This window comes from Oryx dammah, unplaced genomic scaffold (assembly GCF_014754425.2).
Source record: "Oryx dammah isolate SB20612 unplaced genomic scaffold, SCBI_Odam_1.1 HiC_scaffold_2, whole genome shotgun sequence".
NCBI lineage: Eukaryota > Metazoa > Chordata > Mammalia > Artiodactyla > Bovidae > Oryx > Oryx dammah.
This window is the reverse complement of record NW_024070186.1, coordinates 197,879,522-197,906,460: the sequence shown is the minus strand read 5'-3', so window position 1 is coordinate 197,906,460 and position 26,939 is coordinate 197,879,522. Positions and strand designations below refer to the sequence as shown.

The 26,939-nt window shown below is 61.8% G+C and overlaps 1 protein-coding gene and 1 long non-coding RNA gene across 3 annotated transcripts in view; one reads left to right on the top strand and one right to left on the bottom strand.

Annotated features, from left to right (window-relative positions):
• The window catches only part of MAD1L1 (mitotic arrest deficient 1 like 1), a 241,682-nt gene that overhangs the window by 36,279 nt on the left and 178,464 nt on the right, over window positions 1–26,939 (bottom strand). For both annotated transcript variants that reach the window (XM_040267386.1, XM_040267396.1), the window contains 2 exons: window positions 23,649–23,739; window positions 9,286–9,481 (listed from right to left, as the gene is read on the bottom strand). In XM_040267386.1, the coding sequence (XP_040123320.1) occupies window positions 9,286–9,481; window positions 23,649–23,739 (287 nt within the window). The remainder of the gene's footprint in view (window positions 1–9,285; window positions 9,482–23,648; window positions 23,740–26,939) is intronic.
• Window positions 9,239–13,194, top strand: LOC120883353. Its single transcript, XR_005725748.1, has 3 exons — window positions 9,239–9,320; window positions 12,567–12,573; window positions 13,178–13,194. It is a non-coding gene; the product is annotated as an uncharacterized LOC120883353 (long non-coding RNA).

Here is a 26,939-nt window from a genome sequence, read left to right as displayed (position 1 = left end):
GCTCCCTGCACCCCCCAGCGGGCTGACGAGGGTGGCTCTCTGCAGCCCCCAGCGGGCTGACCTGGCGCCACCCCCGCTGGGTGCGCCTGGGCTCAGGGGCTCTGCTGACACCGAGGCTCCTGGGGGGGCTCTTCTTCGGCTCTGGAGAAGCCATGCTGGAGGCGGTAACCACCGCCTAGCAGCTCTGGGCAGCAGTGCCCACCCTCGGGCCCACGGGGCCCTGCCTGACCCCATCAGCAAGCACGGAGACCTCCCCACGCCTCCAGGCCCCTGGCTCGTGGGCCCGTGTCCCTGAGAAGGCGCGCACCCTGCCAGGAGGTGGAGGGGTGTGACCCCTCACCCTCACCCTCGCCCTCCACTCCCACCCTTGGCTTCCTGCTCTTCTCTGGGGCTTGGGTCCTGCCTCCAGGTAGATGCCTCACTAGAGCCATAGGTCGCCTGCTGTGAGTGTGTTGAGGGAGCTGCTGGGCAAATGGTCCTCAAGCTGTTTCTGTTTTTCCAGCAGAGGTGACCCCAGGAGAACCGCAAGAATGGGAGAAGCAGGCAGGCTTGGGGCCTGGGGCTGGGGGCGCAGGGAGACGCACGGGCCCCTGACAGAGGAAGGTGGCCTGGACCCACGTTTCCAGACATGGCCCGGCAGCAGACGGTGGCCAGGAGTGGGGCGGGGATAGAGACACATGTCCCGGGACCCGAGCCTGCAGAGGGGCTCCAAGCACCCAGGGGTGCCCCGGCCTGGCCCCTCGGTCCCACAGGCCTGGCGCTCCCCAACCCGTCCAGAGACATGGGACGCAACGAAGCTGAAAACTCGCCCACCAAACTAATTTATATCTTTAAAGCAGTGTCACTGGCTTCCCTGGTGGTGCAGAGGTTAAAGCGTCTGCCTGCAATGTGGGAGACCTGGGTTTGATCCCTGGGTCGGGAAGATCCCCTGGAGAAGGAAATGGCCACCCACTGCAGTATTCTTGCCTGGAGAATCCCATGGACGGAGGAGCCTGGTGGGCTACAGTCTATGGGGTCGCAAAGAGTCGGACACGACTGAGTGACTTCACTTCACTTCGAAGCAGCGTCAATAAAACCAAAACCTCAGCGGCTCTTTCTTGAGCTTGACAAAGCATTTCTGAAATTCATCTAGAAAAATAAACGAGCTGAAGAGATCCGGATGAAAGGAGAGAAAAGGGAGAAGCCGTGCTCCACACCAGACATGCAAACATGCTTTCTGTTATAATTGCCAAAGATGTGGAACAGAAAAATGAAATAAACGCCCAGAAGCCATGGAGTAAAGACAAAGAAAAATAAAGACACATTATAAACCCACAGGGCAAGGAACGATTATCTGATGGACGGCACCCGGGCAGCCGCCTGTGATCAGGAAAAAGATCGATTGAGGCCTTCACCTTATGCCACATCCCAAAATACGTTCCAAGCAGGTTAGATCTTTAAATATAAAATACAACCCAAAAAGTCACAGAAGAAAATAGAATTTATCAAATCATTAAAGAACTTTCTAAGCTTAAATGGAATAAACCAATGAAACTCCAGAATAAGTTAACACTTTCTATACAAAATAATCATAAAGAAAAACAAGAAGTTAATTTTCTGTACAAACTGAGCAGAAGAAGAGATAAAGGAGCTCTGGTTGTGATAAGACCATCGGAAAAGAAGTAAAAAGTGTTTCCTTATTAGTAATCAAGTGAGACGCCGTTTCTATTAAAAAGTCCTAAGTGAGCAGTAGTCGACCCTCTGGTGCACACCTGCAGGGTCTAGCCAGGGGCAGTGTCTGCGAGCCCCGCACCGCGGCCCGTGCTCTGACTGGCTGCCTGGCCCCTCCCAGCACACCCACTACAAGGCCTGGACCCTGGGGACCTTGAAGCCTCTCCCGCACGTGGCCCCGAGCCTTTATGGAGCCCTGGAGGCTGGTTGTTGGCTATCTCCATGCTGAGCGGCAGGGCAGCGGCTGCAACGGGGGGGGTGGGGTGGGGGGGGTGGTCTGTCTGCTCACTGGTTCAAGGTCGTCTGCGTGGTTATTAACAGCTCTGGTGACCATGAGTTGTCCTCACTGGATTCGGGCCACAGGTTCACAAGTTCCAGGTCTGGGAAAGAGCAAGGAAACCCACTGGCTCTTCACGAAGTCGCCGACCTACAAGGAGGGAACGGCCGACCGCCAGCCAGGAGACACACTCGCATGGGCGGACAGGGTAAGAAGCCAGGGACGCAGAGCTGACCGCCCACCGTAACCGCGGCCTGGGGCCAGCCTGGGCTGCAGGGACAGCTTCCTGACAGGGAGTCTCTCACGCCTGAACGCAGTCTGCCTCTTCCTTTATTAGAAGCCCCCGACTCCTTGCTCAATGCACGGCCGTTTTCAGCACACAGACCTTTTATGTGCTTTGTTAGAATTATACTCAGGAATTTCATTTTGGGAGAGTGAGCAGGGATGGTATAATGTCTTAGATTTTAGCTTCCCTAACTGCTCACAGATGTCATATTCGCATTATACCCACGTATCATGTAAGTGAACTCAGCAAGGTTGCAGGATATAATGGGATTCCCGGATGGCACTAATGTTAGGTCAAGAACCTACCTGCCAATGGAGGAGACGAAAAAGACGTGGGTTTGGGTTCGATCCCCGGGTCGGGAAGACCCCCCGGAGGAGGGCATGCCAACCCTCTCCAGTGTTCTCCCTGGAGAAGCCCATGGACAGGGGAGCCTGGCAGGCTAAGGTCCAAAGGGTCACAAAGAGTCGGACACGACTGAGCAACTGAGCACGCACACAGGATATAAGAGCAACATGCAAAAATCAACAATGAACTCACTGCATTCTTTAAAAAAAAAAAAACTTCTTGGGCTCGTCTGTGTAGACAAGCACGCCATCAGCAGAGAGGGAATGTTGTGCATGCCTTTCAGACAACACAACAGGAGAAGCTCAGACCAAGACAGGCAGAGACGCTAGAGCTACTGCCCAAACGGCAAGCTGAACTCAGCAACGCACGGAGAGAAAAACGTACCACGAACAAGGGCGGTTTACCCCTGGAATGCAGGGCTGGTTCAACATGTTAGTAAAAACCTTTCACAGTGACCCACCACACTGACAGTCTATGGAAGAAAGACCAGATGAGCCTGTAAGTGATGCAGAAAAACATTTGAAAAAACTCAACATCTAACATGACAAACGCTCTCGGCGGACTCAGACTAGACGGGAACGAGCAAGGCATATGCAAAGAGCCCAGAGCTGACCGCGTGCCCCCTGGACCAAGAGTAGGGCCAGTGCCCACGCCGACCACCGCGGCTTGGCACCATCGTCGAGTCCCGGCTGCGCGGCAACAGGGAGAAAACGTGCAACGCGAGGTGTCAGGCCCTGCTCACAGCCGACACGCCGGCAGACAGCGAAAACGAAACCCTCCCAGCGCTGCCTGACCTTAGCGAGGTCACGGCTGCAAGCCCAACGCAAAAATCAGCCATGTCTCCGTGTCACTGTTGATCTAAGTCACACCCCACTCCTTTTGGCCCCGTGGACTGCAGTCCACCAGGCTCCTCTGTCCGTGGGGTTTTCCGGGCAAGAATGCTGGAGAGGCTTGCCATTTCCTTCTCCACAAGCACAGAACAATGGAAACGACAAAGAAAAACACGCACTGAGCATAACTAAAAATTAACAAAAATGAAAGACATACAAGTCTGTTTCTAACAAAACACGTAACTGGTGTGTGCGCTGAAAACCACAAGATGCTGATGAACGAGCTCGAAGCAGGCCTGAGTCAGGGGAGAGACACTGGTTCTGGACTGGGAAGGCTCATCGCGGTAACGATATGGATTCTCCTCAAACTGATCTACAGAGTCAGTGGATTCCCCGTGTAAAGTTCACCAGGATTCCTGCAGATACAGACACGCTGATCCTAAAGCTAAACAGAAAGGCAACAGAAACAGGGCTGCCAGACGCTGTTGAAAAGACAGCATAAAGCGGGAAGGATCACGCCGCCGACCTTAAGACTTGCCATCCAGCTACCAAGACTCTGTGGGGGCGCTCGGGCCAGCAAGCGGGAGGGCCGGGAGGAGACAGGACTGCGGCATCCATCAGCTGACATGGCCAGCATACAGAGGCGACTGGTGGAGGCATGACACCATCTGGAGTAGCTGGACATTTACAGGAGAAAGTCCCCCAGACAAACAAAAAAAAGAACCTCAGCCTGAATCTCACATTACAGGAAAAACTAACAAAATGGGTCACAGATTTCAATGCAGAACTAAAAGACTTAAGCGAGAAAACATCAGGAAAAAGCGTCCTGACTTGGGTTTGCTAGATCTGACTCCTGAAAGAGAACTGATCACCAGAGTACATCCGAGTTATCGGTGTCTGCTCTGAGAAAGACTCTGCTAGGAACCGCCACCCCCAAACTTGAGCCAAAGACGGAAAATGGACAAAAGCTTGAGCCCCCACCCACCCAAGAGGATACAGGAGGGGCTAAGGTGAACAAACGCTGCTCAACACCTTCACACGTCAGGGGAACGCCAGTCACACCCCGGTGGGCCTCCGCTGCGCACACCTGGGAATGTCGGACGGGCCCAGTGCCGGCGGGACGTGGAGCCACGGAGCCCCGTGGGGCCAGCAGGGGTGCGGAACCACAGCCAGCCTCGAGGTTCACAGCGCACGAAGCACGTGACCCAGGGATCCCACTCCGGTGTTCACCCGGAGAAACGCCAGAACGCTCACAGGGACCGGCAGGTACTCCCTGCCTTCACTTTCCACGTTTGGTCATGGTCTGGGTGTGTCTGACCACCCTCTGCGGGCTCAGGTTCCACGTCAGCTCCGTCCGAAGCCACCACCGTGCCTTTCAGATCCACCCTCGTGCTGCTCGGGCATTGGAAGACCCCAGCAGGCCTCCCTCCCGCCTGCTGCAAGGCCGGGAGGCGAAGGATGCCAGTGACAAGGCCAACGCGGTTCTGCCGGGGCGGGGCGGGCGAAGGGGGAAGGGGGAAGGGCTGAGCGGGAGGGACACGACTCTTGTCTCCGCTTCCCACTTCCCTGCAGTCTTCCTGGCTGTTCGGAGGCGGCCCCTCCAGCTGAGAACCAGCGGGAAAGTGCAGGCAAGGCTCTTCTTGCTACAGGCTGGGGGCTCTCCCTGCTCCCCGAAGGCTCTAGGAGCTCAGAGGCCAGCTCCTGTCGAGCACGGCTCTCTGACCCAGGTTACACCCACCTCTACGCCTCAGGCAGCCAGACCAGTGGCCACAGGTAGCCCCGAGTCCATCGGCGTGCGCTGGGGCCAAGCCACGTGGAGGCTCAGCGCCCTCACAGGTGACTCGCGGCTGCCTGGGCCCTGTGCTCAGCACGGTGACATCCCGGCCGGTGGGTCTGGCCAGGGGCCCCTCGGGCCTCCCCCCACCCCCCGGCAGCCCTGTCCTCCCACTGAGGGGCGGGCACCGGCTGAAGTGGGAAAGGGGGTGAGCCTCGGTCTGCAGAGAGGCATGAGACAGAGCAGATGGCACGGCTGCTGCGGGCCAGCCTGTGGCCGCCTCCCTGTGGTGGCCTCTTCCCTGGGCAGAGTGAGTGGGGCTCCAAGAAGGGGCCCAGGCACAGCCCTCTCCAGGGACCCCGTGGGATTAGCGGCACAGTCAGGCAGGGACAAATCTGATCACCTCCTGTGCATTGCTCTGACAAGATTAGGTATTTTAATATTAATGCATTACCTAATTAAGGGCCAATTAGTAATCTCTCTGGCCCAGGCTGGGTGGGTGGGGAGCCACCAGAGGAGCTGAGCCAGCTCCGGCAGGGGAGGGGAGAAGGGCAGACCAAGGGCCATGCTCCAGGCCGGGGCTGTCCTAAGGCCGAGGTCCAGGAACAGCTGGCTACAGGCTCCCCAACCTGTCGTGGTGTGGTCACCCGCGGCTGGGTGGCTGGCCCGCATCGTCCCTCCCGGCCCCCAGGGCGGCTCCTGGCACGAGGGAGCCGGGGCACCTCCACTGCTGGGCCGCCCCGTCCTGGCTGCCCCGCGTCACCGTGGAGACCACGCCCACCTACACGACCCTCAGGGCAACTGCGGGCCGAGCACCAAGTGCCGTGGACATAGCAGACGAGCCCATCCCGGGTGCGGGGCTGTCCTGCAGGCCACGGGGAAGGTGGGGAGGGCCCTTCTGTCCATGACGAGACTCTGGAGGTTAGGGCGTCCATGTACTGAGATTTCTACGGCTGGAGGGAGGTCACAGGTCAGAGCCTGGCTGCCTGGCCCCGTTGCCAGAGTCCTGGAGGGCGTTTGCTGAGCTGTGACTCTGCTGACCACGTGAAGCCTGGCCAGGCTCCGACAGCATGCTCCGTGCACAGGCCGGCCACCCATTCAGCTGCTCGGTGCCCCCACCATCCATTCTCTGGGAGCGTAGAAGCCACCACCGAGGCGCCTGGCGTTCTCACGGCTCCCGGAGACCTGGAGCAGCGCCCGCGGGCCCAGCGCCAGAGCTGCTGCTGAGAAGGGACGTCTGGTGATCCCTGGCCCGTGACCCACTTTTCCAGCGTGTGGGGGGCTTTCTGCCACCGCGGGCACTGCCCAGTACCGCCCCCGGAAAGGCACTCCCTCCGTGCCTCCCGGCCTCCGCGGGGCAGCCAGGCCTGAGACGTGAGCCCCGCGGGCTGCCTGGTGCACGACTTGCCACACTGTTTCCACGTTTCGCATCTCACCGTCTTGTTCCTCCACTTTTCAGATTTTCTCAGTTTCATCTTAAAAATCCCCTCTTTAGACCATCATTTAATTCTTTGACATTCTTGACTTCCAGAAGTTCGTCGTTTTCCATTTTGGAACACTTGGAAGTCTCTTGTCCGTGTGCTGCTGTTCAAAGTCCCTCCTTGTCTCCGAGGACACACCTTCGGGAGGTCTCCATCCCTCTGAGAGCCCGTGTCCTCCAGGCGTACCTTCCCGCTTGCCTGCTCTGCACCCCCGCACGCGCCAGCCAGCCCTGATCACAGACAGCACTGGGCTCTGCCGGCCGGCCAGCTCAGCTCAAGGGCCGCAGAGCAGCAACCAAGCGCCTTCACGTCTCCTCGGGTCCATCAGGCTCCAGGGGGTGAAAGGGGCGGGGGTGAGGCCCCTGGGATTCTGAGCCAGCAGGTCTAAGATGGGGCCCGGGGACCTGTATCTCCACACGTGCCTGGGGAAGTACTCTGATCCGACTTTGCTGGGAGAGAGGCGGCAGCCCGCAGATGGAGCCAGGTGAAGGCCTGAGGTCGGCGGGCCTCTCAGTTACACCTCAGGCAAGCGCCCTTCCTGCTCCTGCGCTTGGCAGCCATGCCCCCTCCCCCAGTGCCACTTGCTGCCAATTCCCGGCCTTTGAGGAGGGTCACAGCATCACTCAGCCTGGTTCCGGCCACGACGACAGCTGCCTGGAGCCCTTCTTCCTAAGTCACACACCATTAAACCACCCGCCCACTGGCTGTCCTGACTGCAGAGGTCTGCGGCGGTCCCGCTCTCCGTGGGGCCTCGGGGAGCATGGCAGAGCAGGGGCCCAGGTCCAACCGGCCGTCTGCCCGGACGCCCACAGTGCCCTTGGGCGCGTGCTGGGTGCCCCGGGAGGCTCCAAGCAGCTGCGTCCCCACAGCTGAGCACGTCAGAGCGGCAGACTCGAGGAGTAAACGGTCTGTCGCGCCAGACGGTGTGAGTCCTTGTGCAGAATGAAGAGCAACCTTGAGCGCCCGAGTCTGCGTTCCCAGCTCCTGAACTCGGCAAGGACACGGGTGACTCGCGAAGCGGGGCTGGAGGAGCCCGGGGGGAACAGGAGTGCAGGCCGAGACCACGCTCGGCTGCCGGCCTGCTGAGGACCCTGTGGGAGGCCTCGCCTGGCTCTTGGGGCCGGGAAGCCCACCCTGGGCCGCAGGGACCCCCTCACAGCGGTCTTGGCAGCTGAGCTGCGGTTTGGCCCCAGAATCACCTGGGCGGCACACCCGGGCAGCCAACGCCAGCCTCCTGAAGACAGGACAGGAGAGGCAGGTGGGGGCAGGAGGGCGTGCACCTCCCACAACACCCATGGTCCCCGTCCGCCAGCCCCGTGCCCGGCCACAGGAAAGCGGCTGAAGGACAGGTACGGCCTGGGGAGCCAGGGGTTCAAGGGGGCCAGCAGACCCGCACTTCGGGGTCCCCGCTGAACCCAGCGGCACATGGACCAACCCTGGGCCGACAGGCGTGGGACGAGGACCACCTGGGACCGCCTGGGGACGGGGAGCACGCGGAGCGCAGCCCCACAGGACGGCCAGGCTCGCTCCAGTCACGGCCGTGGCTGACTGAGGCCTACAGGCCCGCGGGCCGGTGCTGGGCCTGACTCCCACCTCCATGGGCTCACGGGACAGTGATCAGAAAGGCTGGTTGCACGCCGAGGTTGAGAGTGGGAGCTTCCAGGCTGGAGGGGCTGCATCCACGACCCCGGGGACAGGGCAATGGCAGAGCCGGGCTCCAGGCGTGACAACGCCTGTGCTCCCTCTCCGAGCCTGAGAGGGAAGACACAGGCGGAGGAAGTGGAAAGGGCCTCCCGGGGGAAAGGCTGCTTGGAAACGCAGGCGGCAAACGTCAGGAAAACGGCAGCCGTGTCTTCCCGACACGGACGCCCCGCAGACATTGCGGGGGTAGGGGGTGAACAGAGCCAGCAGCAGACACGGGAGCGAGGGCTGCGCTCCAGGGGAGCCAGGGAGCGGCCCCCCGCCAGCCGCTTGAGGCCCAGGGCAGGCAGCCACGCCTGGCAGCTTCTGACAAAGGAGAGAGGCTGCAGGCGCCCCCCAGCTCCCAGGCTCCCCCTGGGGCCGGACTGGGTGACCCCTGGGAAAACGGAGCCCCCTGACGGTGCCCTCCCTGTGAGGCGGTGATGGACCTGCTGTCTGCCCAAGGGCCGGCCTTGGGGACCTCGGCGCGCAGTAGGTAGGCTCACGCTCAATGTGCTGCCTGGAGACAGAGATAAGCTATGAGGTCAGAGACTGCGGCCCCGACTTAGAGCTGCAGAGCGGGTGAGACCCTCGTGGTGGAAGAGGCAGCTCCAACCCCCACCCCACCCCACCTGTCACAGGGCCTGCAGAGGGCTCACTGCGTCCGGAAACGTACTTAGACTGTGAGATATGGCCCCTGCTTCCCGGAGCACTGGTGTCTGTGTGATTAATGGACACACATGAGCTGATAAATGGTATTAACTTGTTCCCGGGTCGGAGAGATGCCACCTCGGGTCCTTGCTGTGCTCACTCTGCAGGCTGGGGCCCCCATCCCCTGGAGGCCCATGGCCCGGCTCCTGCATGGGCTGGACGGAGGGACGGATGGAAGGACCGGGGCCTACCTGCCACCTCCCGGGATGAGGGCAGCTCCAGGTGGGTGGGGACGGGGACACCGGCCTCCAGGGCGCGGACGAGCTCCCGCAGCCGTGCACACTCCTCCTGTAGCTGCTGCTGGTCCTCGCGGAGCCGCTGCCGCGCCGCGCCGGCCGGGTTCAGGCTCAGGTGCAGCACCTTGGTCTTGCTCTGGTCGTAGTCGCCCTGCGGGAGGACCACAGACAGGTGGTCAGCGCCCCCACCGGCGAGCGCGGCCCGGCCCGCGGGGTGCCTACCCCCCATCTCTGGGGCTTCGGCAGGAGGCAGCACGCGAGACCCCCGCTCTGACCCGCGTCCCCGCAAGCATCAGCGTCCAGTGCGTGCTTTCAGACGCTATCCGTGACCACCTGGGTCCTCGCTAGCCGCGCAGCAACCCTCCTGTCCCAGGCTTTCACACTGGGACCCAGCTTTTAAGATCTGAACACTTAAGAAAGCTGTGACACTAAAGTGTAGTCCCCGCACGCCTCACTGTCACGGCTCCTGTTACTGACACGTGATGCCAGCCCTGGGCACAGCAGGGGATGGATGCAGACAGAGCTGGTCTGGGCCCTGGTCACCAGGAGCAGACGGTCAGTGAATGTCCACACCGGACGTGCATCCCTGCAGGCGTGCTGCTTGGCACACATGCCCAGGCTGTGCACTGGATGAGGCCTGGGCCAGCCCGGCCTCACCTTCCCCGCCATGAGCATCGGGGAGCCGCCACCCCCGTCAGGCTCACCCCCACTCCCGTCAGGCTCACCCCTCACCCCTATGAAGCTCAGCCTCATGAACCTCACCCATCACCCCTGTCAGGCTCACCCCTCACCCCCGTGAACCTCACCCCCCCACCCCCGTCAGGCTCACCCCCCACCCTCTTCAAGCTCACTGGCAGCAAGTGAGGTCAGCGAGTCACCCCAACAGCTGAGCACAGACGGGCAGCAGACAGACCACTGCTGAATAAACCCACTCTCAGTTCTGTCCCCACCGTCTGGCCCAGGCGGCCCCAGGAGGGAAGCTCGGCCGAAGCTCTGGCAGTCAAAGCAGGAGCCGCACGTCTCCGGCTCTCACTTCCTGGGCCCCCCCCAGCGAGCGGGAACCCCTCAGGGCAGGCGCTAAGGGAAGGCCTGGGCCTTGGCGAGGGGGCCCGAGGGTCCCTCCCCCAGGCGCGGGGAGAGAGGCAGGCTGTGTCCCTGGCCGAGGGGCCGCGGGCCTACCGGCTGGGCCCCCCAGCGAGGACCGCTGGGCCAGCTGAGCGGTCATCTTCCTCCACTCCAACGCCGAGACGCCCTCTTGGAAAACCGGACCTCCGCCTGGGACCTCTGCCCACAGCGACCCCTCCAGGGGCAGCAGCAGGAACAGCACCTTTACCGGCAGGTGGGGCAGGCAGGCAACACGGCCATGCCGCAGAGCAGCCGCCCCAGCGTGGGAGCGAAGCTGCGTAGACACCGGGCCTCCAAGTCACCAAAGGCTTGTGTGGCCCGTGCCGGCCAGGCCTCGCCAGCCGCCTGCTAACTGCCCCTAAAAGGGAGGGGGGTGTGTGGGGACGCTGCCAGCTCTCTTCTGCCCCAGGCCGGGGGAGAGCCAGCAGAGGGCGGTGGGCGGCGCTGGTGGCAGGCTTCCTGCGGGTTTCTGAAAACCTTGTAAGAGCCTCAAAGGACAAAGAGACAAGGTGTAACTTCGGTGAGTCACAGGCTGTCAGGCTGGAAGGGATCTTATTTCATCCGATGCTCACAGCCTGGGAGACACAGCCAGGCGGGTGGAGCCCGACCACCCCGCACGCTCGGGCGGAGGCCCTGCAGCCAATGGGGGTGGGCTGGGCACGTGGGGACCTGCGTGTCCCATGGGTGCCGGGTCAGGGGGTGCAAGGAGAGGACAAGGACAGACATGTTCTGCAAAGCGCCATGTTTGCACAGGCGTGCCAGGTGGTGCTGGCCGCAGCGTCTGTCCCCGCAGGTCCCCGACAGGGCAGGCAGGAAGAGGGGCAGGAAGCTCCTGGCAGACCGTGAAGCTCTGCACAGGCAGCTCAGAGTGGCCTCGGGCTCGGCTCCGATCCTGAACTGACGTGAGGTCCTGGGTGGCCCCCGGGAAGCACAGGTGAGCGCCGGGTGGGGGAGTGGCTGACCTGACGGCGGGTCAGGGGCAGGCCAGTGCCTCCCGGCGGGACCACTTGCCAAGAAGAGGTGCTGGACATGTGGACAGCCACGCGCAGGAGCATCGAACTGAATCCTCACCTCACTGCACGACAGTGACCTCACAGGGGGTAAAAACCTAAGCCTGAGAGCCAGTGTTGGCAGGAAACGCAGGCACCGGGTTTGGCCTTAGGTTCTCCCACATGACACTAAAAGCAAGGAGCAAAGACAAATGCAGACAGACTGGGCTCCATCAGAGTGAAAGCCTGTGCCGCAGAGCACGCCACGAAGGAAGCAGAGAGACAACACCCAGAGCAGGAGAAAGCGCTCGTAAATCACTTATCCGGTAAGGGACCCGTATCCAGGACACTGAAGAGCTCTTGCAACTCAGTAACAACAGAAAGAAAACAAAACAAACTTATGTGAAAACGGGCAAAGCATCGGAACCAATCCTCCTCCAAGGAAGACATACGAACAGCCCACGTGCACATGGAAAGAGGCGCGATGCCGAGGTTGTTAGTGATCAGGGAAACGGGAATCAGGGCCAGAAGGAAGCATCTCTGCACCCGCCTGGCAGCTGGAATGGCAAAGGCAGTCTCCGTGAGGACAGAGAAGCCGAGCCCTGCCACTGCTGGGGCAGAAAACGGTGCTTCCTCCATGGAAAGCAGCTCCTCAGACAGCTCGACAGAGAGTGACCACGGGACCTGGGCTTCCCAGGCGGCTCAGTGGGGAAGAACCCGCCTGTCAGCGCAGGAAACGCGGTCCCTGGGTCGGGAACATCCCCTGGAGAAGGAAATGGCAACCCTCTCCAGCGTCCTTGTCTGGGCAATCCTGTGGACTGAGGAGCCTGGTGGGCTGCTGACCGCAGGGCCGCAGAGTCAGACACGACTGAGGAATAAACCACCAGCACCAGCACCGTGTGGCCCAGCGAGTCTACACCCAGGGACACACCTGGGAGGAGTGAACACACACTTCCACGGAGAAACCTGTACACAAACGTCCGCAGCAGCACCATCCACGTGCCCACCCACACTGTGGAGCACGACGCAGCCACGAACAGAAGCAGAGCGCTGACAGCGGCCGCGACATGAACGGTCCCTGAAAACATGGCCCGGGGACTTCCCCGGGGGTCCAGTGGTTAGGCTCCAGGTTCCCCACACAGGGGGCGCCGGTGTGACCCCCAGTCAGGAAGCTAAGATCTCACATGTCCCGGGGCGGCAAAAGGGGAAAGAGAAAACACCGCACTCAGTGGGTGAAGCCACCATGCACAGACGCCACAGGCGTGACACGTCCAAGCAAGGACAGCTCCAGTCGCAGAGAGCAGAGCGGCAGGTGCTGGAGGCCGGAGGCGGCAGGGCGTGCAGGGCGACAGCGCAGGGTGTGTGGGGCTCCCTCCTGAGCCCATAGGAGCTGTCGGAGTCTCTGTGGTGATGGCTGCTCGCTACCTGTGAAAAGTATGAAACCCACCGAAACTCACGCTTCACAGGGGTGAGCCCTGTGGTGTGTGAATCGTACCTCAATAAAGCTGTTTTTAAGAAAGAGATGAAAGAAGAGGGAACACAGCAGGACGCGTGCGGACACTCCATCTGCCCTGAGGGCCCGCTCGGTGCCAGCCCCTCCCACACACGGGCGGCCTGTGCCCTGGGGAGCGGGGGGCTGGGCCCTGGGATGCGAGTGCTGGGCCAGCGGCGTGGACCGAGTGGGCCGGAGGAGGTGGGGCGGCGCTGGGCCCCGGGATGCGTGTGCTGGGCAGGTGGGCATGGACGGGGCGGGGCGTGCTTGGCCCTGGGATGCGCGTGCTGGGCTGGCAGCGTGGACAGGGCCGGCCCGAGGCAGGGGGGACCTCTGGGCCCTGGGATGCACGTGCTGGGCCTGGGGGCGTGGACCGGGTGGCCCTGGGGAGGGGAGGGCTGGGCCCTGGGATGCGGGTGCTGGGCCGGCGGGTGTGGACCAGGTGTGCCCGGGGAGGTGGGGCGGCGCTGGGCCCTGGGATGCGCATGCTGGGCTGGTGGCATGGACGGGGCGGGGCCCGGGGTGGGGGTTGGGGGACACGGGTCCGTAGCGGGGCTGACTGGCTGGCACGGTCCAGGACCTCGGGCGTGGACACGGCCCTGCCTGCGAGTCTCCCCACGCCCGCACACCCCACAGCCCCCGCAGCCCAGGAGGTCACCGAAGAGGTGTCAAGCACCACCCCTGAGCGGGGCTGTCTCAGCTTCCTCTCAAACCACCTCCTGGTCACGGGCCCCCACGCAGCCGGGACTCCACCCTGAACAGCACGCTGTCCAGACTCTGGTCCTCAGGGCAGGTCTCCGCACGTCTGGCTTGGCAGGGGGCAGGCCAGCCCACCCAACTCAAGCCCGTGCCGCCTGGGTCCAGCCGGACTCTCGGGGGGCTTCCCAAGGTGCCTCCGGGGGGCGGTGCCGGGCACGTGAGACAAGTCTGTGAAAGCACCTCAGGGCTGGGGTCGGCCACAGGCCCTGCCACCTGCCACCTCCCACAGGGCGCTCAGAAGTCAAGGAAATTAACTCTGCTTAGAGGAGGGGGGCTGTGGCAGCTGCTCCCCCAGGAGTCTAACCCTCCCTGGGGACGGAGGAGCACCACAGACTGTGGGGCCGCCGTTCCCGGGTGCCGGGGAGGGCTGGTGCCTGAGGCCCAGCTGGACTGCACACAAGCTGCTACGAGTCAGCCTCCTCCACAGGCCTGACAAAGCTGCCACGGGTTAAAGGCCCACAGGACCGGGTGGCCAGGCCGAGGAAGAAGGCACCAGGGTTCGGTGCACCTGGGCTCCACTCTGCACCCCCTCCCAGAGCAAGGAGGCCCTCCCCTTCCTCTCTCCGTCCCTCCTTCCTTGCACGTGGGCTGCACGGTGCCCAGGAGAGGAAGTGCTCACAGCCAGCCAGGGGCAGGGGTGCCGTCCTCCCCCCCGGGCACGCGTGGTCAGAGGCACAGGGGCCCTGTGGTACCGTGAGGGGCACCGGGGGCCGGCACCATTAAAGCAGATGGGAGGGCGTGAACAAATCTGCTGATATCTGCGACTAGATGACAGCTCTGAGGAAGAAAGGGGAGAAACGGCTGTAATCTTCTGCTAAAAATTTGTTGCCTTGTTTGATTCACAGCTGAGGAAACTGTTGAGACGCTGACGGGAATCTCAAAAGGAAAAGTTCTGAGCCTCTCTTTGATGTGTGGGTGCAATTACCGGCAAAGAGAAGCCTCCCCCTTGCCCGGGAGCGGAGGCCTGTTCCCGGCCGTGACCACAGGTGGGCGCAGGGAAGCTGCAGAGGAGCTCCAGCCTGTCCGGGGTCCTCGGGGGACCACGAGTTTCTCAGGATACAGGAAGGGTCTCAAGTCCGCAGAGGACCGGGCCTGCCTGACAACCACGGGCCCAGGCAGCAGGCCTGGGCCTGAGCAGTGCTCCTCCCGGGGGCCATAGCCCGCCTGTGGCCCGCAGGTCACAGGGGTCTCCTTCTCACGCTCAGATTCTGTGCAAGCTATGACGAACAGTCAGGCCCCCTGCGTCCAGGCCTTAGAGCTGGCGTCCCGAGCCCCACACACCTGCCTTGCTGCCGTCAATGGTCAAGTTCTGCCCTGCCTGCTGGCGGCCCAGAGTGTCTGTCCTCCAGGGCCGCAGCTTCCATCGGAGGAAGAGGAGGGCAGTGAACTTGACCTCTAAGGGCCTTCTCAGCCTAGCGCCTGGGACAACGGGGTAGGGGTGGGGGACAGACCTCAGGGCCCCTGTGGGCTGTGAAGGACTGCGGCGGCCGGGGAGGGGGCCCTGCTGCGCCTGCTAAGAGACCCTGCTGGCAGGAGGCAGGGACACGGGGAGAATTAAAAAGCACAGTTAAGTAACCACGGATCCTCATGCATATTTATGAATCACCCGGCCTGAAAACTGAATCAATACCTCTCCAGGCTGCAGGAAGCTCAGCTCAGGGAGAAGGGCGGGGAGCTTCGGGGTCCCACGCAAGCTGAGGGGCAGGGCCAGCCAGACCTCAAGGATGGGGGGCGCTCAGCCCTCCAGGCCCCGCCGGCCGGAACACTCGCCTCCGTGAGCCCAGGACCCGCGAGCTCTGGGACCTTGGGCGGGTCCCTCGGGCGCCAGCTTCACGTCCGACACGCCGTGGGGGCCGGTTTCCTTTGCCACTTGGGGGCTCATGGGACGCTGCCCAGCTGTGAAGCTAGGGGCACCCGGCAGGCCCAGCCTCGAGACAGTGTGCTGGCCGAGGGTGGAGAGCCTGCGGTTCGGCTGTGGGCCACGGGACTGCAGGCCAGACCCTACAAACCCTACAGACCCCCGGCACCCAGCGTCCGAGACCCTCGCGGCCACCGAGCAGCTCACGAGAGGGGTGAAGAGCGGAGGGCTTGGGCTGGAGGCAGGAGGGCCACGGGCAGGGAGAAGACCCTGCCGAGCGAAGCGGGCGCTCCCGAGCCCCTGCTCTGGGGCACCACAAGCCAGGGGCCACAGGGGCCGCAGGGGCCGAGACCCTCCGTTCCCCGAGGCCCCGCCCCACATCAGCCAGTCCCCAGGCCACGCCCCCAGGACCCGGTACCCGCCCTCCCTGTGGCCGAGGCGCCTCACAAACAAGCCAGCTGTGGGGCTGCCCCCAGGGGCCGTCAGGGTCGAGGGGGCCTTAGAACACCCTCGCGTGTGCTTGCCGCTGCCCAGCCCTGGGGACCGGCCGCTGGAGCCGAGGGGCGGGGCTGGGAGCGGGCCCACCAGGCCCCGAGTGGCCCTAGGCCCAGTGTAAGCTGGGGCCGCCAGGTAGCCGCAGGCAGGATGGGCCGTGGGAGCGGCGTCACCAGGCCGGCACGCGTGGAGGGCCCTTCTCACGTCATCCTCCCCGGACAGTCCTGCCAGCGCCAGGGAGCCTGGCAGGGAGTTTATCTGCCACTGGCCACGAGGCGCCGCGTGGGGCCGGGACACACGGGTTAGCTTGCAGGCTGCCCTGTGGCTGTGACCAGAGTCCCCTCGGGGGCGTGGAGCCTAGGGAGGGGCCTTCCTGTCAGCGCCACCACTGTCCTTCTGTGGCCAGCAGCCTCTCCGCTTACACGAGACCCCCGGCGAGACGGCGCAGCCCCTCGGCTCCTCAGCTGGCGTCCTGTTGCAAGAAACACAGACATCCCTGCGCTGGTTCTGAGATGACCAGGCTGCTCTGAGACTCAATTTGCTCATCTGTCAAATGGGGATTCTGCTCACCTTCCCAGGTCTGGAAAGATGAGAAAGTCAGTGGATGTGAAAAAAAAAAAAGAAAAGTGAAGTCGCTCAGTCGTGTTCGACTCTGCGACCCCACGGACTGTAGCCCACCAGGCTCCTCCGTCCATGGAATTTTCCGGGCAAGAGTACTGGAGTGGGGTGCCATTTCCTTCTGCAGGGGATCTTCCTGACCCAGGGACTGAACCGGGTCTCCCACGCTGCAAGCGCACGCTTTACCGTCTGAGCCACCACCAGTGGGCGTGAAGACAGTTGTGAATGCACGCAGCTTTGCGAGTGTGCCCCTGGTGCCGTGATGAGTGTGGAGCAAAAGCCAGCGTTAATCTTGACGGCGTCTCTCACACCTGCTGGGTGCGGCCTGTGTGCCCTTGTCTGAGGACTCAGGCCTTTCTTGAGTCGCGGGAAGATGGCGCAGGAAGGCACCAGTGCAAACCTGACCCCCAAAAGGCAGAGCGGGGAGCACTGCCTCCCATCTCAAGGAGCCCCCGTGTTTACCCCACCCAGGTGCTGGCAGAGGGATGGGTGGACAGAGAACGCAGGTGTCCAGGGGCCACCTGAGAGGGGACACCAGGTCACTCCCATGCGGCTGCAACAAGGTGCCCACCCAGTAGGCGGACACAGTCTGAGCCAGGCCACTGGGACCCAAAATGCTCAGTCCTCAGTCTCCTCAACCTGCGCCAGATCCTGGCTTTTTTGGGTCCAGCAGCATGACGCCACAAGCCCCCAGGACCTCTGACTCCAGCTGTGCCGCTGAGAGCCAAGGGCTGCCGGGTCTCGCGGGACAGACAGGTGAGGACCAGGAAAAGCAAAGACACAGGAGGGGTGCTGCAGAGGCCGGAGGCCCAGGCACATGCGGCGAGCTCCCCCTGCGGCCCCGCGCTGCCCGCGCAGGACCACAGCCCCGGCCCCCGGCTCCAAGCAGCAGACACAGGGCGGTCGCTGGAGCCAGTTAGAGGACACCAACCACCCGTGACCCCACGCAGAGTCCTTCAGAAGGTGGCCTGCTGTGAGAGAGGCTTGTCAACAGCCTGCAGGGAAGCCAGGGAAGACAACCCTCACCGTCGGGAGGGCGGGATGGCGGCCGCTCCGACCAAAGGCCAGCTGCCGGCCCCGGGCCCTCCCAGCGCCCCCCACCCCGATTGCCCTCCCAGGCCGCCCTGCAGGGAGACTCGGGGCTGCGGTGGAGCAGATGCGGGAGTGGGGAGGTGCGGCACTGACCGCACGGCGGGCTGGGTAAGCCGGCCAAGCTGCCGCCCGGCTAACACGGCCCCACGCTCCTGTCCGCACGCCGGGCTGCCCCTAAGCTGCTGTCCTGTCAGGTCAGTGCACTCGGCCGGGACGCTGGCCACCCACCCGGGCACCCGGGGCCGTGTCTCTCGGGGGAGGGACGGGGAGGCTGGGGGAGGAGGAGGCAGGACACGCCCGCGGCAGCCCCTGCTTCCACAGCAATGGCCCTCCGAGCCAGCTGACCGAGTGGCGCGTGTCCCCACTCGGCTGGGCGGGCGGGCAGACGCTGGAAATCAGGCGCCTCGGCTGCCAGATCTCCCTGTCACAGACAGCAAGCGGCGGCAGGCACCCTAAATCTGCCCTGAGCCGCGGGAGCTGGCGGCGGGGGCCTCCAGTCAGGCTGGCAGCTGCAGGACCAGCTGGTGAAGGGGAGGGCCTGGCTGCTCGGGTGGGAAGAGGGCGGGATGACCCGGTACCCACACCCCTCACCACGGACATGGGCTGTGCTCCCGCCAGGCCTCTGAGTTAGAACCGAAGATGTTCAGCAAAGCCAGTAAGAAAAGTCTTTGGAATTGTGATAAAATTTGCCACTGTGAATTTTAAGTTTTAAGCGTGTTGTTCAGTTTAAGTACGTTCAAGCTGCTGTGCAGTCGTCACCCCTGTCCACCCACAGACCCTCCCAAGCTGAGGCCGAGTCTCCATAAACTCTGGCTCCGCCCCCCAGCGCCTGGCGCCCTCTCTCTGCTTTGATTCTATGACCCTGACTCCTCCAGGGACCCCACACAGGTGGAATCACACAGTGCCTGTCCTTCTGTCTGAGCTGTTCCCGGGGGGCGGGGGGGACACAGACCCTAACAGAGTCTCAGCGACATCCTCCTGGGAGGAGGGCGAGACCAGGAGACCCAACCCCTAGACCCTCACGCTCTCGGTTCATGACATCCAGCAAGTTCTAAGCTGGCTGGGGGAGGGAAGCTGAATATGCTGATTCCAAAGTTCACGTAAAAGTGAACGAGAGAAAACCCTGATAAAGAGTCCGGGGGCAGCAGGACACCCGAGCCCTGGCCTCAATCAGACCCGGGGCATCGGGTGCACGAGGGGGTGACCCCACACCAGTAAGGAAAAGACAGGCTTTCAGGCAGTGGTCCAGGGGCACCAGGAAGAGCCCCTGCCAAAACCATGCCTCCTCCCTTATAAAAAAACCCAAACCAAATCCCAAATCCGTCAGATTTAAACGTAAAAAATGAAATGCCCCAGAAAACCAGAAGATACCGTGAGAGAATTCTTTACCGTCTGGACATGAGAAAGGTAAAGATGGGAACAAAAGCCCAGGAGCTAAACAGAAAAGGCAATAAACGCATCCGTAATAAAATGAGTCCAAAGCCCAACACCTCTGCTTGGCTAAAAAAAATAGAACAACAACAAAACAGCACAAGCAAAGAAGTCGAAAGACAAACGATAATTGGAAACGTCTTCACAGTTTAAAACGCCCTTGATATGCAAAGAGCTCCAAGAAACCAGCAAGAACAGGACCAACGAGCCATTTGAAAGATGAACCAAGCACATGAACGCGTTTAAAAGTCCTCACTCACACGTGATGAAGGGACTGACGGCTCCAGCCACACGGCTCTCACCTACTGGGCCGGGAAAGCCCGGCAGCCCGGCAGCTGGGGCCGGGGGCCGGCACCCTCACAGTGCAGCCGTCAAAACGCACGCAGGGGCCGCTGGCCCTCTCTTCTGACACGCACGGGGCAGAGGTGTGTGCGGAAGGACGCGGGCCACGGCAAGGTCGCGATCACGTTCCTGGTAAGCGGCAGGATTAACACGCCACAGCACATGGGGTGTGGCACGCGTGTGAACACTGACAGGGAGGCCCCCGAGCGCACAGAGACAGAAGCGCCAGGAAGCGGGAAGGCGGGCTCTGTGAGTGTGCAGGGGGCGGGTGCTCCTGGCTGCAGCCAGGAAGGGGCCAGCACCACAGCTGGGGGAGGGGCTGGCGCGTGCAGAGCCACGGCTACACCATCGCCGGTCCACACCCAGCCTTGTGCTCTGATCACCCGGCTGGCACCGAGGAACCAGACGTGCAGAGCAACATCAGCCTGCAAGGTTGGCGGTGGGGGGGTGAGCTGGGCCGCTAGGGATGCAGCCGACCCTGCCAGGAACAGCCTTGGGGGCTCACCCCAACCAGGCCCCAGGCCCCATGGTTTGCAGGGTCCTGCCCCTGCCAGGGAGCAATGCCCAGAGAACATTCCAGAAGCACGGGCAGCAGGCCATCAGGAAACAACCTGTCTAGTCGGGGACAGGACAGGCTCAAGGCCCTGGTCAGCAGCAGGAGGACCCAAGGGCAAGACAGGCTCTGAGAAACAGAGCCTGGGCCTACTGTAGGTTCGGGGCTCCCCGGCCAGTGAGGACCAGTGAGAACTGGTGGGGAGGGACCTCTCGTCCAAGGACTGACCCTGGGGGGTGGGGGGCAGGCAGAACCTGCAGGTGAGGTGCCAGCAGGGCTCAGGTCTGCTGCCTAGAGAGTGGGCGGGGGCCGGGGGCAGCAAGGTGTGAAGAGCAGTGAAGGCTGCACCCCCCGACCCTGGCCCCAGGCCCTGTATCCCAGAGCAGGAGGAGGCCAGGCCGGGGCTGCTATGATTAAACGGGGCGGGAGCCGGGCAGTTTCTCCGCTCACAGGGAACCCGGCAATTTTCTACCCACTGCATTTCCAAAAAAGATACAGTCAGTGTAAATGTCACCGGGCTGCAGTCGGGCCCCTTCCTGAGCACAGCCCCCCCACCACCGGAAGCAGGCAGGGCGGGGACATGAGGGGACACTCCAGCTCGAGGGGCTTCTCCCGCCCCCTCTGAGCGATGGTGGGATGGGGGCTCAAACCCCAAAGATGAATTCTGCCTAATTACGCGCGTGCTGAGGCATTTAGAGGTACAGATGTTTGCAATTTGCTATAAAATGCGTCAAGAAAAGAGACAGGACTAACGGAAGGAAGGGGTGGACAGGTGCGTCACGGCGGCCGCGGGGGAGCGTCCCCAGCAGGGGGACACGGGCTGCTCACGGCGAAACTCTCGCAAGTGTGCTGTATGTCTGACCGCGTCTGTAACGTCGCGGAGCCCGCAAGGCTGCATCAGCACGCGGGCTCCACTCCCGGGACCCAGGGTAGCCAGAGGGCCCGAGGCCCCCGCCCGCCCGCACGAAGCTTGCTCCTCACTGGAAGGGGCCCTGCCGGGGGACCAGTGGTCGCCAGGCCCAGAGCTGCCGTGCGTCTGGCCCTCGGGCTGCTCCCCAGAGCGCCAGGCGGCTCGCTGCCCTGAGAGCCCTGGACGTGGCCCACGATGTGGACACACGGGGCCCCGTCGGTCGAGGGGACGCGGTCTGCAGAGCAGTGACTCGGCGAGGCGGTGCTCCTGGCTGGAGGTCACCGTGTTCTCCACCACAGCTGGCGGGAGGTGGGGTCAGCTCCACGTCCTGGCGAGCATACCGAGATGAGGGCCACCACCGTGGAGGAGCAGAGCCAGCAGCAGGCCCAGGGCCCACCGCTGAGGAGAGGGGCACCCAAGGGCAGGAGGGAGCTCGGGTGCCAGGCGGTGCCCCGCCCCACCAGGACTGCTGGGAATGGCCAGGTGGGCACAGGGCGGAGGCCACAGGCCTGGGACACCAGGAATGCGACCCGCAGAGTCTGGTTCCCAGAGGACCCCGCAGCTTCGGGCCCAGACTTCCAGGTGGCCTGCTTGAGAGCAGCCTGTATCAGAACATCCCACCTTCACACAACAGCCAGTCGTGTCTGGCTCTGGGGGCCTCAGTTCCGCCATCGCTAAGCAGGGCTCGTCTCCCTGATGGCTGCCTACTTTAGGGATACACACAGGTCACCCCAGACGCAGTGGGAAGAGCCGACGACCCCAGAAGCCTGGGACGGGCCACACGGCACGGAAGTGCCAGGAGCCCGCTCCGCAGCGTCGCCCAGCCCCGCCGGGCACCAAGCGGGCACCAGTGGGCAGACGGGCAGGCATGCACTCGGCTCTGAGCAGTAACTGGAGCGCACGCCTCACCAACCAGCTGTGAACTAATTACAAGAAGTTCTAACTAGTCAACTCCCTCTCCGAGCATATGTTCCCAATTAAGTCAAACTGCAGCTGATTTTAATCAATCTTCCTTGAAGCGGCCCGCCTTGAAGACTCTTCCAGGGGAAAAGGGAGGGGGGCTGCATCAGGAGCAGGCCGGCAGCACGGCAGACAGACACACGCCGGGGGCCGTGTGCCGAGCTGCCCCCGGCCCCCGCTCCCCCGCTCTGCCCCGGACTCGAGTCCGCAGCTCTGCGGTCACACGGACCAAGCCTGGGGCCAGCCAGGCCACCTGGCCGCCAGCCAGGACCCAGGTCTCTGCCCTAACAATGGTGTGCCCACACATGGCCCCTGAGCCCTTGTTAACCGCTCCTGTTATCCCCCACGGGGGCTCGTCATCCCCCATTTTATAAAGGAAGTGCTGGGGGCTCAGATGGCAAAGCACGACATGCCTGAGACCACCCAGCTAAGGAGGCGGGCTCCAGCTGAGGTCTGCAGACACGGATGCCCCAACCCACGTGGGGCCCAGGAGGCTGGACACGCTCAACATCGCGGACCCCACCCGGGACCCCATCCCCCACATCCACTGCCTCTCTGACCTAGTCTGACCCCCCCAGTACCCACAGCGGGGCTGCAGCGGCACCTCATGACTGTCGGCTTCAGCAGGACTGGCTGAGCCCCATCCCAAAGCCCGGGAGCTGTCAGCATGACCTCGGGCACGCTCGACCCAACGCGGCCGCTGACGGGCGGCCGGGGATTCACCTGCCAGCAGCCACCCCGCGTCAGGACTGCGGCCCAATTAAAACCGAGCAAGATGACAGGTCCAGAGCGGAACACCGTCCAGCCACGGCTCCCGGCGCCACGCTCTATCAAGGATGTCACTTCTCCCGTCTCCAAGAATCGGGAATAAAAAAGAGATTTGATTTGCCTCTAATAGGTGTCAAGACAAAAATCAATGGCCTGTCCAGAATCTGGGTAATCACAGACCTGCAGGTTTCCTGCCTGAGAACAACTTAGACAGGAGGATAAAAATGAAAAACAAAGGAACACTGCAACAGTGTCAACAGCCACGGAGCCTCACAGCTGCAGGCCGACGGGGCCTGCTCGGAGACAAGCCCCGAACCACCGCGCCCCTCTGCTGGGCCTCTCCTTCCCGGGAGCATGCCCGGCATGCCCGTCACAGCGAGCGGTCGGGAAAACAGGCTGTGAATCAACGAAGCACGGGGGGCTGGGGGGCGGGGGGTGGGGGGTGGGGCGACAGCACGGCCCGAGGCAGGGGGTGCCTGCCACGGTCTCGGGACCCGAGCTGTCAGCCAGCGAGGGCGTCTGGAGGGGACAGGCCCCCGGTTCCGTCTGGAGGGGACAGACCCCCGGTTCCGTCTGGAGGGGACAGGCCCCCGGTTCCGTCTGGAGGGGACAGGCCCCCGTTCCGTCTGGAGGGGACAGGCCCCGGTTCCGTCTGGAGGGGACAGGCCCCCGCTCCGTCTGGAGGGGACAGGCTCCCGGTTCCGTCTGGAGGGGACAGGCCCCCGTCCCGTCTGGAGGGGACAGGCCCCGGTTCCGTCTGGAGGGGACAGGCCCCGGTTCCGTCTGGAGGGGACAGGCCCCCGTCCCGTCTGGAGGGGATAGGCCCCGGTTCCGTCTGGAGGGGACAGGCCCCGGTTCCGTCTGGCCCGTCCACTGGGAAGTGCAGGAGCCTCACGGGAGGGCGGGTGAGCCTCGGACGGACTCACCTGCAGGGTGAGCCGCTCCAGCTGCGCCTCCAGCGTCTTCTTCTCCTCCTCTAGGCGACTCCGCTCAGCTTCCAGCTCCTCAACCTTCAACCTGCAAGGAGAGCAGACCGTGACGGGAGGGCACTGCAGCACGGCCTCTGGGCAGGGAACAGGGAAGGGTCATGAGACGGTTAAATAGGCACCTGTGAAAATAAATACGACACAGAGCAGCCACAGCAAAGAAAAGCTGTGGGGAGACACAAGCAAGGGGTGGGGGAGTGCAGCACAGCATCTGTGGGGGGGCGGCCCGCTGACCCCGACTCCAGAGGGGCGGGGAGACCAACGGCGGCCCGCTGACCCCGACTCCAGAGGGGCGGAGAGACCAACGGCGGCCCGCTGACCGCGACTCCACAGCGGCGGGGAGACCAACGGGGGTCAGCTGGGGCCCATGTGTCCTGTGCCCACTGGTCCCCCCCACACGTGGGACTGCACCCTGAGGAGGACTCAAGAATCAAGAAAAGGACCAAATTCGATGAAAAGACAGAAGAGACACACAATGTGGATGTGGCTGGGGCTGGGGGCCACCAGGACAGGGTGCAGACATGGGCCCTCTCGCCCCGAAGGACCAGAGGCCAAGCAAGCCCAGGCGCGGAGACAGGTGTACAAGTAGGCCACCGCTTGTTCCAAGAGGGCGGCTATTTTTGTCTTCATGTTTTATAGGAACTATAATGATATAGGAACTATACTGATATGCTTTTGAGCTGTGGTGTTGGAGAAGACTCTTGAGAGGCCCTTGGACTGCAAGGAGATCCAACCAGTCCATTCTAAAGGAGATCAGTCCTGGGGATTCTTTGGAAGGAATGATGCTAAAGCTGAAACTCCAGTACTTTGGCCACCTCATGTCAAGAGTTGACTCATTGGAAAAGACTCTGATGCTGGGAGGGATTGGGGGCAGGAGGAGAAGGGGACGACAGAGGATGAGATGGCTGGATGCCATCACTGACTCGATGGACGTGAGTCTGAATGAACTCCGGGAGTTGGTGATGGACAGGGAGGCCTGGCGTGCTGCGATTCATGGGGTCGCAAAGAGTCAGACACGACTGAGTGACTGAACTGGACTGATACTGATATAGCTTAAAATAAACAAGCGCCTGGGGGCTTCCCTGTTGGCTCAGTGGTGAAGACACCACCTGCCAATGCAGGAGACGTGGGTTCAATCCCTGATTCGGGAGGGTCCCACGTGCGGCAGCTACCGGGCCCGCACTCCAGAGAGCCCGTGCCCGTGTGGGAGAGGCCACGGCGATGACCGGCCGTGCGTGTGATGACAGAGAAACTCTGCTCGTCACAACTAGAGGAGAGCTGGTGTGCAGTGGTGAGACCCAGCATGGCCAAAAATAAATAAATGAGAAATAAAAAAGCACCCTGGAAGCAGAGCCCAGCGCTGACACGGGGCAACGGACGGAGCCTCTCCCGCCAGCTGGAATGGAGGACTCATGCTCCGTAGGTAACTCAGGAAGGTCAAGTTGGGAGTGGGAGGGCGATTCTCTTCAGAGAGAACTGCTCCAGAATGGCCTTGCAAATCAACAAAGCCGAGACTGGAAGGGGCCAAACTCTTTCCAAGAAGCCTAACTGCACCTCTGAACAAAGCACCAAGATTTATAGGGACACAGAAGCACTCAGAACCCAGCAAGCCGACACACACGGCCTGCTGTCTGGTCAAAGGTTACCAGGCGTTGAAAGAACTAGGAAGACATGACCCGCAATGAGGAGCACAACCAAGAACCGCACAGACATTATTAAATCAGCGTCCCCAGACATGAAAAGTTAGTAAAAGCTCCTGGAGGAAAGGCATGTTCCATTGGGTGGGAGCCGCAGTGTCTGAGGTGAAGAACACTGGATGAGATTCATGATGGATGAGACTCTGCAGGACAAAAGTTTCGTGCACTTGAAGACAGGGTGATAAAAACTACCATGGTGGCAGAGAGAGGAAAATCAATCTTTAAAACCAGGGAGAGCAGCGTGAGCGATGGGGCAGCTTCATGAAGGAGGATTTATGGGTAGCTGGAGTCCCTGCGGGCGGCGGGGGGCAGAAAAGTACTGCAGGAGGGTCCAAATGTGATCAAAGTATAAAGACATAGACTCAAGAAGCCGCACAAACCTGAGCACGAGCAAGATAAGAAAAGAGCCCAGTGCCTGGAACGACGTGGGCACTTAAAATCAGTGTTGATAAGGAGACTCTACAAGCAGCCACAGGAAGAAAACGCTACCCACGGAGAAACACAGCAGATTTCTCAGCAGAGAAATGCAAGTGAGAAAGAGCAGAAAAATCTATCAAATACTGGAAGAAATGAAAAATGTCAACCTAGGATTCTATTCCCAGTGAAAATATCTTTCAAAAAGTGAAAGCAAAATAAAGATGTTCTCAGACACACAGAAGCAGAGGATTTATCCCGAGCAGCCTGCCCTACGGGGAACAGGACGGGAAAGCCTCCAGGCAGAAGGGGAACGAGTCCAGAGGGGAGGGGACCCACACCGGGGCCTGAGTCCAGAGGGGAGGGGACCCACACCGGGGCTTGAGCAGCAGCCGGGTCTTAGCCACACAGGTGCAAAATCTTTAAAAAATGTCTAAATTACTATTTTAAAAAGAGGTTAAGCAAACCAGTAAAAACATACTGGGGTTTTAAGACGTAAGTGCAGATAAAATGTATGACAGCCAGAGCATGAGGGCTGCATGACAGACGCAGGCAGCTGCACGATTACACACTGCCTGTGAGGAGGCATCTGTCCCTGGGAGGCAGGCGGGATAAGCGAAGGGTGAGCGCTGAAGACTAGACAAGCACTGAAAAAAAGTTACAACTAATAGAGGCCGAAGAAGGAAATAAGACGGCATCACAAAAAACGTGCAAGTAGTTCAGAGGAAGTCAGAGATACAGGAAAGCGGGGACGGGGCAGAGACACAGGAAAGCGGGGAGGAAGAAGACACAAGACAAGCAGAAAAGAAAGGAAGACCAGACCAACCCCGAGCACACAGTAATCACATTAGATGTAAATGGTCTGAACACCCCCAGTTAAAAGGCAGAGAAAGGGACGCCCCTGGCGGTCCAGCGGCTAGGACTCTGTGCGCCCAGTGCAGGGGGCCCACGATCGATCCGTGGTCAAGGAACTAGACCCCTCGTGTCACAGCTAAAGATGCCGCATGCCGCAGCTAGGACCCGGCATGGCCAAATATATCCATGAATATTTTTTAAAAAACGTAGAGAGAGAGGATCAAGTGGACGAAAAGGCAGCCCCCAGTTACACGCCACCAAAGCA